The sequence below is a fragment of the Nipponia nippon genome, unplaced genomic scaffold (assembly GCF_047370975.1).
Source record: "Nipponia nippon isolate SJK-2023a ecotype South Korea unplaced genomic scaffold, ASM4737097v1 scaffold_11, whole genome shotgun sequence".
Lineage (NCBI taxonomy): Eukaryota > Metazoa > Chordata > Aves > Pelecaniformes > Threskiornithidae > Nipponia > Nipponia nippon.
This window is the reverse complement of record NW_028262302.1, coordinates 6,544,536-6,561,739: the sequence shown is the minus strand read 5'-3', so window position 1 is coordinate 6,561,739 and position 17,204 is coordinate 6,544,536. Positions and strand designations below refer to the sequence as shown.

Sequence of the window (17,204 nt, the reverse complement as noted above, 5' to 3'; positions counted from 1 at the left end):
CTTCTCTGTGCAGGGAGTGTAAGGCGCTCCCAGAGTGCCAGCGGACACTCACATAAGGGGGCTGCATAGGCAGTAGATGCCATAGACAGTCATTACAGTCACAAAAGTAGAGCCTATTTAGAAACACACAAAACTGAAGTTTAATCCTATATAGCAAAAAGAGAGTAAGAGGGATGGGGACAAAGCTCAGGAAGAATGGAAGAATCATTTGATAATTTGCAATGTAAAAAAGGGAACAGGGGCTACTGGAGGTAAAACACAGGACTGTACTCAGAGCCTGCAGTAACACAAAGCATTTTGCTGTGATCATGCAATTCTCCATAAATCATGGAGAACAGGCAAGCAGGAACCCCATTTAAGATGGGCAAAACACATCACATCAGTGAAGGGACTCACCTTAGACTGAAGAGGGAGTCTGTGTCAGAGCTAGAATTCAAGAACATCAGTGAAACAAACAGCTTGGTATAAAGATTGGCCAAGAATATATTTAAGGTCTAAACAGAAGTTTCCACCTAAAAAGCAGTGGTACTTGGGATAAGCTCCTAAAATTACTTTTGGGCAAAGCTTTAGAAAGGATGCTTAGGCAAGGAATTCCTTCCTAGCCTATGCTGCACTCACAACATCCTTGCTGTCCTCCCCCACACAAGGACAGTATTAGCCAATGGTTATAACTTGAGTGCTGCCATACTCTCTGTGCTGCAGACTGTGGGTCCAAAAAGTATGACTGAGAAAATCATATCCACATGAGCTCCTCGCCAATCTACAGGAGTTCACATCACCAACAGACAAAGGCTGAAATCCACTGTACTAGGCCATGGGGACATGATGCAACAGGCAAGAACTTCTTATTTAAAGGGAAGCAGTAGAAAGAGCTGCCAATGAGAATAACTGCAATTTTAAAAAGCCCAGGAGACCTGTGGTAAAAGAAAGGCCTGAGGATGGAGAACAACGCAAACAAAAAGCTGTCTGCCAGGCCTGGTGGCAGATGTACTCTCTCTTCTCACCCAGAAAGTCACCCTCTAGGTCCTGTGGGCTTTAGAGGGATGTTGATGAAATGCCTATGTTTTAGTATACAGCTACTGGTCATTTGCTCAGGCCTGCTACAAAGAGGTGATCATGGGAGGCTCGTGAAACAAGAACTTATGGAGTACATTTCCTGCTGATCCAGCAAACATAATTACGATGAAAAAGATAATCCATTCTGAAAGCAGCGTGAAACGCTTGTGAGCAGGATCATTCACATCTCACATGGTTGAGGGAAAGGAAAGGGCAGTGTCTCCTTAATGAATAAAAATAGCCACTTAAGCTTCCCTGTGATACATGTTGGGCATATGCTTTCCAGTATCCAAATAGCAACATTTAGTTGCAAGTTTTATCCCATTAGAAAAAGTAATTTCCCCTAAAGACACACTCCTTTTTCTAGAGACTTTCAAGAGTCCTGAGACTTTAAAACTGTCGCTACTTTCAAGTCATCATGTCAACTAAACCATGTGCTTTAAAGGTTTAAAGAGTCACAGTATTTCCTTCCCTGAAATTCCTACGCTACTATAAAACCATTTTTTTAAGTACTTGTGGCATGCATGGAGGACAAGAAGAACACAGTAGCTTTCTATGTAGCTTGCGGAAAAGTTGAAGATCAGCTTTTAGTTCCCCAGTTCTTCGTAAACTGTATACATGCCAGGCAAAGCTGCACTGAAACGCAGCCACCTTCAGGGTAAATAGCAGCAGGGTCATTCATAGGATTCAGCATAGCACCAGAAAGGACAAAAAGAGGAGAAGGAAGAGTATTTTGCCTGAAAGCTGAGCAGGGGAAATCTAAGTATAAACTGCTAGGCCATGGCCACAGCAGAATAGTGCAGGAGAGGACAAGGCTGAGGCAAACAGAAAGGAATCTAGGATGGGAAGGAGAGGAAGGCAGGAAAAAAATATTATACAGTATTCAGCTCAGCCACAGAAAGCTCCTGTCTCAAAGTGATCTGCTGCGGGTGCCAGTTATTAGAGGGAAAGAACACAATTATTATGTATTTCAAATGCGTTTAATAAAGTACACTCTAACTGGTGGTGCTCTCCTCAGCAGGTCCAGGCACAGAGCAAAGAGAAAGGGGCCTCAGGCATTCACATCAGGTCGCAGTTTTAAATAATTTTTAAACTAGGGCAAGGTGCCAATTCTTACCTCAAGGTGCTGCACCCAGATAGATATGTCAGCGAAAACACCAAGTTCAGTGTATACAGGATGACCATCGATACAGATGGCTCCGGAACCAGAGTAACTTACTGTTTTTTGCCAAAGTTCACCACTTTTGAGTAATAAACCTGGAGCTTCATCTCAACAAGAGTCACCAAGACCGAATTCAGACCTAGTGTGTAGGATAACGTCATTGAATGTTATACTAGGAGTAAGTTAGCCTTCTATCTACTTGTCTTACCAAAATCAGAAAACCTTTTTGGTGGCTTGCACCAAACATATTTAAAAAAACAGAAAAAGCAAAGTGGGGTAACTCTTGTTGCTAGCACAAAACCCTCTTGCTTTCAAGCTATGCACCTGTGTCACTGATTTGCAGTTTTTGCCAGGGGGAACCAGCCATTTGGGATTTATAGAAGATTGTTCTCTTGTAGATCTTGGAGTACTTATGATGGCAGCCATGTATCATTTTACAGGCAGGGAAACTGAGGAACATGGAGGTATGACTTGGCCATGTGTCAGAAGACAGCAGGTTTCTATCCTCATTCCTTCTCAGGACTTCTTTACAGAAGAAAGGCAGGATCACGGCACAGTCTTGATTTTGCACAGTTCACCTGCTGCAGACAGATTTTCTAAGTCCACGCTTGGGGCAAAAAAAGCCTACTGCTGGCTAGTTCACAACACACCAGGCCTTAGCAACACAGAGTTCCTCTGCTTGCTGCAGGCATGCAGGCCTGCTCTTTTTCAGCCACAGCAGGGTCTACCCAAGTATGTACGATGAACTCATCACAAAAGCAATCCGGCATTAATTTGGTCAATCATTCCTGTGACAGTGAATCCAGTTCTCCAAGTAGACTACTTGACTCAAGAGTCTAGCTAAACTGAAGGACAGAAAAAATGCCTCAAAAGATACCAGTCTACACAACAGAAGTAGAACAATTTAGATATTGACCCATCCACACTTCTTTCTCTTTTTTTTTTTTTTCTTTTTTTAAGAAAAGGTTACTCAAGAGTTAAGTAGAACCAAAAATCAAATGCATTAAAAAATTAAATTGGGTCTTCCAGGCACTAATAAAAGAAAGGCAGCCCACCCTCCAATCCTTCTCATTTAGAAGAGTATTTATTTGGAGTTTCTATTAGGCTGCTGCATGCACCGCGTGTATCCTGCTCCACTAAAGAAGAGCCTTTTTGAAGCATCACTTGACTTTGTTTTAAATATCTCGCTACAGTTTCCATTTTAGCTCTGTGAGATGATTATTTTCTCTCACCAAACTGAAGTTATACAGCAGTTGAAAATGCTGATGGCTTAACTGGTTTCCTTTTTTTTTTCCCTCTCCACAGCAGCCCTGAGGGGTTTTAACTCTTTCTGCAGCACTGAAATCCTGCTTTTGGAGTTCAATGTTTAACTCGCGCTGGGAGACTCATAAATATTCGGAGTCACTCTCTCCCTCTCTGTTTGATTAGGAAATGAGCCTTTAACTCAATGTAATCCCCAAGCCATTAACAAAAAAGCCCTCAACAGCTCCACTATTAGAATTTCACTCCTAACCCACAGAGGATTGAATTAGATTAACATAACTACCCGCAATCTGAGTTTATTTTCTGTGCCAGATAGAAATGTGTCTTCGGGAAAGGAAAAGAAGAGAGCGGGAGAGCAAGCATAGCATAATGAAATGTAAAAATAGAGAGATGAGAAACAGATGGACAGATGTACAGGTGAAGCGATAAAAGAGGTAAGAGAGAGCAAGAGAGAGAGATAGCTACACAATCTTTAATAACTGGCTGCTGGCTTTGGGGGTTTTATTCAGAAGGCCCCTAAAAACACAGAATTGTTTCAAGAAGAGTATTTTTTTCCTGCTGGTGTTTACTCCATATTCTCAGGGATTTACAGCGAGACACCTGAGCATGCTGTACTCCAGACACCTGTGCAGCAGATTTGGCACAGGTTTTATTTATAATTCCCAAGAGATGTCATACTCAGCAATGAAAGGAGGGGTGTGAAGAAGAGAATCTGCACGTCAATCATTACTTTGCAGTCAAAGAAACAAATAAACTAGGATGAAACAAAAGATGTTTGTTGTTTGTTTTTTAACAAATGAAAAAAAAATCATGCAACAGCCCTGTGACAAACTACACTGTGTAGAATAAGTCAGTTTGGAGGTTGATAGGTGCTTAGTCCACAAAACCTGAAACATTAGTAAAGCAGAAACTAAATAACAAAGACTTCCACATAATGCATCAATCTTCCCTCTAACCACAGATAACTCCCTCCCTCCCTCTTTCCAAATAAAACTGGTCCCATAAACCATTGATAGGTATGCTACAGGACAGTAGATGCTCGGTATTTTTTTCCAAATGCAGTAATAAAAAGATACGGCAGGTTTAACAGGGGAACAGACTCACACGTGGTTGAAAGAGAAGGATAAAGTCCAGCAATTGTGTGGACACAACTATTTAATAGTCCAAACAAATTCTTAAGACTAAATCTTTTTCAGCTTTATACTTGGAGGACTTCTTTGGGAATGCTTGGATTTCTGCAAAAATGTACAGTAAATTATTTTTTTCAGTAATTCCCGAGCATAGTCATGCTGATATTTCTGTTTGTGTAGGGAAGAAAAAGATTCAGTTCTTATTTTTCAAGTGATGTCTCTTGGTTTTCAATTTTTAGGGAGACCTCAGACCACCTATATGATAGATTCTTTGTTAGGTACAGAGTCAGCAATTTTATTTCTTTAATGCCTTTCAGAAAAATCTGCTCTCCCTTTATTGCGCAATAACATTGCATTGTCACAGAGAGGCAATAAATGTAATATCATGCCAAAACAAACAGAAAAGGGACTTAAATAATTTAAATACATTCATTTTTAAGTAAAGCAAAAAGCCTTAATAATCAAAATGAAGCTTCCTATGATGAGAATGGTCAGGCTGACAGTTTTGTTTTATTTGGGGGGAGGGGAGCTTCATAGCAAGCAGTGTATTGTAATGATCATTTTGGGCATTATTTCTGTATGTAAATTCACCATGTTTATCCATATTGTCCTAAAAGCCTTCCTCATATCTAGAATTCTAGCTGAAAGATGGAGTATTTATATCAATGGTTAAAAACTTAGAATTAATTTGTAGTCAGTATTTTTTGTTCCTAGAACTTAAGTTAAAAACTTTGAGTATTATAAAATGTACATCAAAGAAAAACAAAATAAAGAACTAAAGAACAAGCCTATTTGTCACCTTTCTACAGTCAGTCCAAGCAATTCAGCTATCATGTATTTCTTAGGACTTAATATTTTAACTGTAAGACAGCTCTGGTTTTATTATTCTATTTTAATTAGACACATGTTCCTCCAATTTATTTTAAGTTTAGCTTCATTTTATTTGTTGTTACTTTCAAAAATGGTAAACTGTGGAGGGAAAAAGTTTTTAGAACATATATTTTATGAGAAATTTATACTAAAAAACTTAACATACCAAAATTAAAAATTGTAATATTGGCATTTGGGGCGGGGGGGGGTAGACATTACAAATACAAGAAATTAAGGAAATTTTCCTATACTGAAAAATAAATCTAAAAACTAAATTTTGTAAAAGATATAACCCAAACCTCTGAGGCAAAAATATGAAACAAGAAAAACCTCTTTGTGTTTTGACAAAAACGTTGTGCTAAAAGCTATTAATAAAAAACCATTTCTGACTAATTATTGCCTTCCTCCTCTTCACATTCCTGTTAACAAAAATACTCCAAAAATATATCATTGTTTAAACATTTTGCATTTTGGCTGCTTTAAAGCAAACAACTCGTTGGCGATGGGAGAGTAAGTTTCTTCTTTGATTGCCACTGCACCGACTTTGCAAAGACTTGCACCCCTCTTTTGTCATTGAAGAGACTTCAGTTGCTTTGGGACTTTTAAAATTAAAGAAACATCAACTGCTCAATGATAAATGGATTCAGTAAAAGCAAAATTTCATTTCATCTCCCTGCTAAGAGAAGGTTTGATATGAAGCTGGGAGGGGACGTTGGGTTTTTTTAATAGAGGAAAGGGTGTCACTTGGTTCTTTTAAGACAGGACTGCTGAAGTTTCCAGGTTTGCCTTTACCAGCATGGGATAAATAGCACCTGTCCTTGGTAAGCCCTTAAGCAGAGTTACGTTATACATTGACCTTTTTGGAATGCCAGCAAACCTGACTGTTTCTATTCCCAAAACAAAACTGTTCCACTCAAACTTTCATTTGCTTATTTCCAGAGAAAAAAGCCACTCTCAAATAGTGAAACCACCTGATTTCTACGAAGTTCTGAACCAACTCCTCTCCTTGTGGGTCACACTGACCTTCCTTTGACAGTGTGAAAATAGAAAAAAAAAAATTATTACCTTTAACCATATTGAGATACCGCCATAATTTTTAGCCCAGATAAAAGGATTGGTGCAGAGCAACATTTGGATAAAAAAACCCAAACAAAAAACAACACCATAAATGCAATAAAAGGTAGAAGTTCGCTACTTACATGCTGCAGGCTGAGAGATGAAGCTGGAGGCTGGAGTAGAATTTCCCTTGCCCTCAGGTGTTTCTAATTGCTGATTAAATATCTTTTGGTTCCGCCTGCACCAGCCGACAGTCCCCTCTGCGTCTCTGCCTCTCTTTGTGACTAGGACACAGTACTCCGAGTCCCAACCTATAAATAGATCCCAGCTCTGTGATTGATATAACAGGCAGCTGACAAAAAAAAAAAAAAAAAAAAAAAAAGAGAAAGAAAGAAAAAAAAAAAAAAGAAAAGAAATAACCAGGTCTTAAGCAAAGCAGCAAAAGCTGGGCTTTTAACTCTGCACTGTGCCCAGGGAGGAGTCCCCCACAGTCACCCGTGGGCATCAGAAAAAGAAAGTGCAAGGCAATTACTTTCCCAGCAGCATTACAGCAACTTGAGGCATGTAAAGCTAGTGAACAAAATTCAGTGCACAAAGAAGGAGAGAGAAAGCACAACTGGCAGACTGCATCCAGCTCTTTTGCAATTTAACACAAATAAATGCCATTTTAGAAACAAGTTGGGGATTCTGACAGGATGAGAGAGGAGTTCAGAGTTGAGTTCTGGGGGTTGGTCCAGGCGTGCTTGTATTTCTGCTGCAGAATAAACTAGGGCTAGTGGGTAGGTTAGCAATTTAACAGCTCGGCAGTCTGCTTAGGGTCTCTGCCCACAAACACTATTTGATGAGGCTGTTCCTGAAAGCAAAACTGAGGGCATTGATGGTACCTCCCCTATTGACTCAGCTGAAGTTACTTAGCTCCCAAGGACCCAAACCTTCATTCCTGCTCATATCCTTGACTGCCAGGAGAAAACTGATGAGTTATAGGTATCAGCACAGCTTTTTGCAGAGGCTGAGCTGGGAGCCCACCATCTGGGCAATGACTTGAGAGAATGCATCAGGAATGCTTCTGCCCTGGTCCCCATTAACAGACATAGGGGTAATGGTCCTGGGTTTTTCCATATCTAAGCCACAGTCAGGCAAGAACAAAAGCTTTCCCAGGAGGCAGATGGTTCTCCAAACCTTCACCAACTCCTAGATATTCATCATCTCCAGTAGAACCTTAATGGCTATGCAGTTTCATAGTAAATAGACTCAAAAGGAAGACAGCTCCTGATGAAAACCAGGGGAAGGGTGGGGAAGAAGAGGGAGAACAGCAGGCAGCGAGAGGCAAAACAGCTTTCACTACACTGCTACCTTTGGCAGTGTCTCCTACAATCATCCCTAGCACCATGCTCAGCTCTGCAGGCAAAAGTACTAGTGCAGACAGAGTACCAGATCCAACAGCCTTCTTTTCAACATATTGCTGGACTTGCTTGAGCTGAGATAGTAAAGAAATGCTGAACTCATAAAGAGCAGGATAAAATCCTCAGGCACCAAGCCCATGCTGAACTCCATGGTTCTTTGGCTCGGTGGCTAACAGTACTTGAACTATTTAGGCTAGTTTAGGCATGTCTCCACTGCACTGCAGCTGCTGCTCTTGCTGGAGTAAAGAAAGTTACTTCAACAGGAGCAGCTATCCTAAAGCAAGGCAAGGACCCACCACATCATAGCCAAGGTGTCAGTTCAACTGAAGCCATTGATTACATGGGAAGATAAAGTCATTTCCTCTTTTTGGGCCAAATCCTGCTGCATGCATAATTCACCTCTTGTCAATATGCTTTGTGTCTAAGCTGGTAGGATTTAGTCAACAAGTTTTTTAAAAAAATGCCATTCTCACAGGACAGGGGCCTGATGAAGCACTGAGCAAAGACTCACAACATTTAGACATTTTCCTCAGTTGAGCTACTGCCCTGTGCGAAGTCTGGCTTGTCACTTTACCACTGCTGCATATCCCCCAGCTTTAAAAAAAACAGAGATAACAATACTTAACACTGCACTTTAAAGCACTTTGATATCTACAGATGAAGACCTACAAATGAAGGGGAGCAAAAAGAAAAGCATCTCACAGGCTGAGGTCCAGTGTGGAAACACATGCTCGATACCCTGCCAGATTCTGGTCCTTCACCTTCACCTAGTTGAATCAGATGTCAGATAAAAAACTACCTGACCAAAGAAAATTTTGAATTTCTGCCGTCTCATTTGGGCTGGCTAGCACAAGATGTTTTGGGCTTTAATACTGAGAGCTGTAAAACATTTTACACTTCTCATTGCCATCAGAAGGAATTTTAGACGCTCAGTACACAGAATAAACATGCTGAAGCATGGCAGATCAAGGTCCCAGGATGGGGGCACCTAAATCCAACAGTCACTTTCAAAAAATTCAGCTTTAACAAAGGCATAGTCACATAGATCCTGAACACGTTACCACTGTCAGACTGTTCTTTGCCGTTCTATATTGCTGACATCTGAAGTTCTTCAAATACTACTCCATCAAGCCTTGTGTTGTATAGAACAGCATCATCCCTGCTCTATTACATTGCCATGGGCCAAACTCAAGCCCAGGGAAACCCCCACAATGTAGTATAAATCACGAGGACACTTTGGGCACATCTTAATCAGGTAGCTGGGAAGCTCTATTCACTTCTCATGTCCCGGTCCAGTGCTTATCATTGGCATCCCATCTCCACAGCAGAGCAAGACCTGGGCTACGTTAGTCCCCCATCCTTCTAATTTCTGCCTGGAGGATGAAGGGTTGAGGACTTGCCAGCATGCCACAGTTAGCTAGTATGGATGAACCCTGAATGGAATCAGCATTCCTCCATCCTTCCCCTCCGCCTTTGGACAGCAGGATGTATGACTTTAGTTGCTCCCCACTGGGGTACCCATCAATCCAGAGAAGATCTGCTGTAGGTAAAACTTCAAACACAAGTCCCCTACCCCCACTGCCAGCACCCCTGTGCAGCAACATCTCTTAATTCCAGCCTCCAGACTCAGGGTGAAGCAGGGAAAGAATCCAACAGTAGAGGCCATGAGACTGAATGCCCACTTCAAAACACTGCAAAAAGAAAGCCAGAAGATTTCAAAAGCACCCTCAGATACATTAAAAAAAAAAAACAAACTAAAAAAAACCCAAACAAAAAAGATCAACATCAGTGACTCATAGACTGTATAAAGGCTCAACTCTTTCCTTGAGGCACCCAAGTAGAAGACACTGTAAAGTGCAAGTGAAGCTTGCACTTGCAGAAGGTATTTTTTTAAATGCTTCTTGCTAGGGCCACTTCCATCATAAGCCTGTATTTCAGTCTCAGATTCTCAAGTCTATGGTGGAGGTAAAATTTCAGTGCTTAATTTTCTTCAAACACAAAGAGTTTGAGCTTTGCACATATAAATCTAGGCAGAATTTGCTCAGCTGCATACAAGCTATTATAGAAGAATGCAAAATATACTTTCCTTCTAATGACAAAAACAAACAATAATTCACAGCTACCCTTTTATATAGGGACACAGCAAAACCAGTTGAAGCTTGAAAATACTGGTCCAATTCCCCCCATCCACACATTAAACCACACAGATAATCTTTGTCTCTTCTCCTGTGAGCCTCAAGATGCTTCTGTGCACATCTGATTTATGTGCCATAAGTTTAGAGCTCAGAACCACTGCTGCTTTTATATCAGGAAATGCAGGTATGAATATAAGTTTTAAAAGATAAACTGAAAGTCAGCTCTGCGGTTTCCAAGGCTAGCCACAAACTAAGAAGAACAATTGTAAAACACAACAAAAAGTTTCTTCAGCAGAGTCATGCTACTTTGAAAGAGTCTTACAAACCCAAAATTCCAGGACAGCTGCGTTAGTGCCCTGCTGGATTTAGTGAGGTGTCAATTGCACATATTTCAAACAGGGACTACTTAAACACCAAAAAAGATACTATAAAATGATAATTCTTTTCACATAAAGGAAATGGAGGTCAAAAACCCCCTCTTCTAAGACTGTGAAAATAACAAGATAAGGAATAAAAGATAAACAAAAGGAAAAGTTTGAGTAGCAACACTCTTCTAGATGCTTGGCACACATAGGATGACTCTTAGATCAGATTTAACAGGTAGTTAAATATACTATGCATTTTGATACAAAGAATGTACTCTGAAAAACAGCAAATGCTCAAGAGAGAAACACTGATACTATTTCCTTATTTGATTTTAATGCTGCAAACTTCATATTACTTCAACGTTCTTTTTCTGTGCAACCAATATCCACAGCAGGATATTTTTTGGTACACGCTGAACCCAAAGTCTATACAACTGCATCCAGTTCCTTCATGTACCCTCCAGGATGGTGCATGCTATGCTGCCACGTCAAGGCTCTGTCATCACCGGGGAAAGTCACATTGCTCGGTTAATACACTTGTAAACTTTGCTCCTTCTTTAGCTCCTATATATTTTATTATTTTTCAGGAATGTGAAAATGATTAAGATTTTAAAAGAAGTCCCCTACCAGATTTAGCCATTCCAGCGTAAGATGTTACCACCCTCCAGCTGCCTGCCAGCTGGAGATGAGGACTCCAAAAGCTCTTTGGTAGAAGGGAACCTGCAAAAACTTTCTGAACAGCTTCAAGCAAAGCACATCAGGTTAGGAGCAAGGCACTTTCCTGGATTAGGCAGCACCCAAATCTATTCTTCCATTTTCAGAGCTGCGGGCAGAGAAGAGTCTTCACCTGGCATAGCTATTTGCAGAGTTAGGCTGTGGAGAGGCACCATCTGTGGCTGCTCAGCAGAGATTATGCCATTGGCTTTAACAGGAACAAGACCAAGCACAGAAGAATGCTACTCTCCCTTGTTTTTCTGAGTCCACCAGTAATAACAATACACTAATAGCTTGGCCTGAGCAGCAAAACACATACCAGAGTGCGTTCAGAGACTATCCAGAGCAAGCATTCAGTTCTACACATACACAGAGAAACAAAATCTGTAAGGATTTAACTAAAGCCTGCAAGCACTAGGACAATCATATGCTGCATTACATTTAAACACACAACCTTTGCCAGTCTATCACGTACAGTATGATAACACAGTCCCTTCTACCCTTACCTCATTTAGATCCCTCCTAAACTTCCACTTCTACTGCAGAGCCTTTGCCTAAAAGGGCTTCTGTGTTTACACCCTGCCAAAAGCAACGAAACAGAGTATGACTTCTTGGTGTACTCTTGCCTAAATTGTGTAACCACGATATTCTCTCACTGGAAACCACCATCATCATCTTCCAATTGCACGCTGCAACGCGTTTCACCATTGGGCTGTCAATTCCATCATTTGGGGCAGGCACCTTTTGCGCTTTCAACTTGTTGTGGATGCTTTGCAGAAACTCATCACTGTTGTTGTACCACTTGTTTAGGACCTTGTTTAGCACCAGCAAGTCCACACCTGTGCTGGCAGGGCATTAGCTGTGCACTCAGACAAATCTCAAAGCAGCCCTACAGCCTACTAAGGTCAGCTTCAGGCAAGAGATAGTTTGATGTTCTCACTGACCTTGGCCATCGTGAGGAGGGAGAGGAAGCATGGTAACTGTCATAACAAAGCTCATAGCAATTTTGATAGCAGGAGAAGGAGGACAAAGTGAGATTTAAACCAGTTCTGGTGCCAGATCAAATAGGGACCAGGATTGCCATAAACAGGTTCCCCTTGGGTTTTTGTTTTTGTTTTGTTTTTAATTCAGATCCCTTCAGACAACTTCTACAAAATCCAAACAACTATATTATAACCACAGACAGGCCTATCCATGATGTCTGGCTCCAGATCTAAACTCCTTACAGCCAGACTGTTAGCTCAGCTCTCCAGAAAAATCATCTCCATTTTCCAAATGTGTGTGTCAGGGGGGTTATTACCACTCCCTCTTCTCTCCAAGGAGAGGCTCCATACTCTTTGATTGTGTGACTTGCTCAATTAAAAGACATTTTTTAAAACAACAAAAATGAAGGCAAATAACTGATGAAGTTCCTGAAAGGAAGGGGATGTTCCTGGCTGCAGACACCCAGATGAGGAATAAGCCTTTCCAGGAGAAGCCCTTTGCGCACAAGCTGAGGGGTTTCAGGGCTGCTCACCTGCCTCCACCCCACTGAGGACATGCCTGCAGGTCACCACAACCCAGCAGAGCTCTCAGAGGAAAGTGAGGTGCCACACAAGTTCCTCAGCCTCTAAAGCAAGGAAATAAGTAAAGAGAAATTCTGCAGTGGGTCCCTTCTGAGCCCCCTCCAAAGCAATGCCATTGATCTCCTGTCCTGCCTCATCTCCCAGTCAAGTAATTGTGTCTGAAGAGCCCTTACCCCTGCCCTGAGTTTGGGACTCTCACTGGCCTGAAGGAGATGATGCAGCTCTCGCCCCCATCAAAATACAATCAGCCAAGTGTCACTCAGCATACCCTCATCAGGTGTCTGTGGCGAGGCGCTGGCCACGGGATGGCTGCAGGGCGGCCTCTGTGAGGAGAGGCCGGGGCTGCCCCGTGCTGGACACAGCCAGCTCCAATGGGCCCACCACAGGGCACAGCTGAGCCCCTCAGCCAAGATGGTGGTGTCTGGGGGAAAACGTGTTTAAGAAAGGACAGAAAATGCCGCACAGGCAGTGAGGAGTGAGAAACGGCCCCGCAGACACCCAGGCCAGAGCAGAAGAGGGGGAGGAGGTGCTCCAGGTGCCAGAGCAGACAGTCCCCTGCAGAGACCACGGTGGAGCAGGCGGATATTTCCTGAAGGAACTGCAGCTTGCAGCTGGCCAAGGTCAGCCCACCACAGTATCTCACAACAGATAAAAAAAAAATCCGCTTTGTTCAGTAGCTCTCTCTCTGCACCCAAGACCCAGGCAAGCAAGTGCTCCCAGCCAGGTGATCTCTGGCTGACGCCGCCAGGGCTCCTGTGCCAGGCAGGATGTGCCACAGGGCTGGGTAGGAGGAGACAGGCCACCAAAAATAACCCTGAACAGTACTGGAAACTGTCTTGTTACTGTGGGAGAGACTTTTCTCCCACACAGATCACACCAAAACCCTACCTACAACTCCTGACTGATGAGGGAATTAAACCACCTGATTTGGGAGGCACTTGAGGGCACACATGACTTTCACAGACATGGCAATGTGTATGCAGATGCCTGCCTCAATTCCCTTGCTGGCAGTGAAGTTCTGCCGCCATAATATTGCTCCCTCACTGTGGGTAAATCAAACATGAAATGGCAGGCTAAACATTACCCTCACGGAAGTCTCTCCAGCACATAAAGCTACGGCAAGGTTCACTTGCACCCCAAGGAAAACTGTGATCTGCATTTCCAGCTAATGCCTCTCAGCTGTGTGCCATCTAAAATCACTTCTGAGCCCACTCTGTGGCTGCCAGGCCCTTGGCGGAGAGCTGTAAGCCCTTGTAATGTGTTGAACAGGCACAGACCCAGGTAAAATCCCTCCCTTCCCTCGTCTCTCTTTCTTCAGGCTAACCATAGCAAGTTCTGGTGAACTTGGGCTCAGCTTCATCTTAGCAATAAGTGAGGTGGTTTCTCCCTCTTCACTGTGATTCTGCTGCAGTCTCCTTGGCCTCCTCACTCTATCACCTCAAGTCCTTTTTCATCTCAGTGCTGCCAGTCATCTCTGAAAGCTCTCCCGACCCAGACCCTTCCTGCCCTGCAGTCTGGAGCACCTCAAAACTCAGAGCATTTCTTCTCTAAGAGAGTGGAGAGAGGGAAGGGAAAAAGGGCAGGAGCTTTTTCTTTACATGTAGTTACACATATTTACAAGAAAGAAGGATTTTGCAGAAGGATTTAGCATTCCTTTCCACTGCTCCCCAAGCAGTCAGAAACTCAGCTCCCCAGCACTGAGCTCATCCCAGGAGCAAGGCTACAGCACACACAGAGAGGGGACAAGCTGCAGGGGCCGTCTGTGCTGCTGCCAAGCTTTACTGCTTGTTTCAGTCACTCAGGATTTGGTCTGAGGATGTTTTGCACTGGGAGGCTGTGAAGGAAGGGCCACACAAACGGTTCCAGAAGAGAGGTGGCAGTGCCAGGGAGTACCAGGATAATGTGGCTAGTGCTCAGGCAAGCACACCACAACTGCCCCCTCAGCCAGCGGGAGTTACGTGCTGCCAGCCAACAGCCCACCAGGCTGAGGAAGAGCCAAAAACCCAACAGTTTCCCTACTGACAGTCTTGGCATGTGCCACAGAGAGGCATGCCCCCTTGCAATGCCTCCGAGGCCCTGGTGGGGAGCACGCAGTGCCTGCCCCCCACGCTCCTGGAAGAGCTATGGGCCGCTTCGGAGCCCAAAGGTGCCCTGCAGTTCACCACAGATACTCAAAGCTGCTGAAACCTGAGCTGGAGCTCAGGTAGAGCACAGTCTATAGCAAGCTGTATTGTCCTCCGCCCTCCCCTCCTCCTCCCCACCCCCCACCTACCCCCCCATAAAAAGATGTCACATTCACTGAGGTTTAACAGTGAGGAGGGGAAAAAAAAATCTGTCAAATTCTTAACCTCAAGTGGATTTACCCAAAGCACCTTGGAAACAGCTGCTTGAGGAAGGTTTCTGTCGAGTCCGTGTTGCAGGTGCAGACATTTAGTTGCTCAGTCCCTTGCTGTCGCTTTACTCTGTGCTCTTGCCACACCTGGACCTGTCCTTGCCTGGAATAACCAGTCCCTTCCATCGCTTGTGCCTAGGGCCCTGCTGCTGTTGGGAGGTGAGGCCCAGCTCCTCACCAGTCCCCTCCCTCAAGGAATGTGTCATGGGCATGGCCTCACACACACTGGCTCACACACGGCCTGGCTGCAACTCCCCGCTGAGCACAGAGAGGAAGATCTAAAGCAATCACAGTAGCTTCTTCCCTAACACACCACGTACCAGGCAGGTCTCCCACACTCACAAGCTTGGAAAAAAAGAACAACCCACCATGAAATCACCACCTTTCTTTAGCACCTCTGTGCAACATTAAGCTCTGTGCAAGAAGTGGTGGATTCAGCCCTCTGTGTCTTTGCAAGGCAGGGCAGCGGCATCAGAGCACTTAGCAGCCAGGTAACAGAAACTCCAGGAGAAGCAGCAAATAAGGGTACGTTAGCAAAACAGAGCTATACAGGGCTACTGCGGCATGGTCTGAATCAGCTGGTTTGGATTTTGGCAGAAAGATAGCCTCGTTCATATGGACTTTATATCCAGATGAGAACCAGACTATATTAACTCAAATGGAGAGCACCATGAGATCGTATCTATCTAAGCGGAGTTATCATTGCATGGTGCTCTCCTGTGCCCTGTAAATACACCTTAAGCAACATAGACAAGAACAGAATCTCTCTCTTGAATATGTCATGTGCCTTGCCATGAGATCCTGGAATTCATTCACTTGGTGAAACCCCATGGAAACTTGCAGGACTTACTGCCTTCTGCTCTTTGGGAAGCCTATTCTCCAGAGTTGTTGTGCTACATCTGCGTCATTCTTCCAGAGACGTTTCTTTTTGCCACATTATCCAGATGACACAATTCACATTTTTAAATTTGTAGAAATGGGATGTCAGAAAACATATAGTCTGTGGAAATTTTTCATGTCTCCTTCTTAGGTTTCCAAAGAAAACAGCTTATGTTTAAAAAAAGTTATTTTATTCTTCACTTTCTCTCCAGTCACTAGCTCTCATCCAGGAAGAAAGCAAGGCTCTAATTTAGAGGCAGGTGGACTGCTGGTCGTAACCATAGGGCATTTTATCTTTCTCGACTGTATCAGCAAATTCCCCAAGAAAACACTTTCCTAAAGCTTGGTTGTTCTTTTATGAAATTTAACAAAAAGCTGAGTTTTGAAGGAAGTATTTGGAAGTCTTCTGTGTTAACTACTATTGTTCTGAGTGGTGGCGGTAATTTGGAGAAATTGTTACTCACTCTGGAAAACTTTAATCAAAGAGCAAACAAGCAAACAAGACTTGACACCGAAAGCCACAATATCAGGAAGCAGCCCCCTGCCCTGAACTGCTCGTTGGTTCCCTCCTCCAAAGGTCATTTCTTCAGCCAGGTTCTCCATAAATGCAAACTCTTGTTTCACCTCCTTCTTCAGAGTGTGTGAGTCTGTGCAGAGAAAATGCTTCTGCATTGCTACGTTGTGTTTGCAAAACGTTATCCGTTCCCCTTGCAAACATTGTTAAGTGAGTCATGGAGAGCCTCAGTGGTCATGGAGAGCCTCAGTGGTCCACATAATGGCAAGATTGCAAACGAAACCCATTCAGCCATTACCTTTATTTCATGGTACAGAGCAAGCAAAAAGTAAGGAGGTTCCCTGACAAAAATGTCATTAAGGCTGTGCCATGACAGAGATGACTACATAGTTACTGTTCATCTCTGAGAGTTAGTTTGTGTTTCCAGATGCCTCATAAATGATAATTTTCACTACAACTAATTACAGGCACACTGTGGTGACTCCCCAGCCAAACTTGTAATCCTTTTATGTTATTGTTGTTGTTGTTATTATTACAAGCAGCATTCAGAACCTGGGCCCTTTGACACTAAACACCACACATATGTAAATATGCAAATATGGTCTCTACTGCAAATACTTTGTAATTTGAGGCCTGGTCCCCATCATTTTTGTATAAATGTAACTATCCCACTTCACAGAAATGATTTTATAAGAATATT

At 43.2% G+C, this 17,204-nt stretch overlaps 1 protein-coding gene across 3 annotated transcripts in view; it reads right to left on the bottom strand.

The window, feature by feature from the left end:
* ESRRB (estrogen related receptor beta) overlaps positions 1–17,204 on the bottom strand; it is a 148,258-nt gene that overhangs the window by 128,300 nt on the left and 2,754 nt on the right. For all 3 annotated transcript variants that reach the window (XM_009474487.2, XM_087747380.1, XM_087747379.1), the window contains exon 3: positions 6,681–6,848. Coding sequence is in view for 1 of the 3 variants with exons in the window: in XM_087747379.1 (XP_087603505.1) it covers positions 6,681–6,682 (2 nt within the window). In the remaining 2 variants the exon portion in view is untranslated. The remainder of the gene's footprint in view (positions 1–6,680; positions 6,849–17,204) is intronic.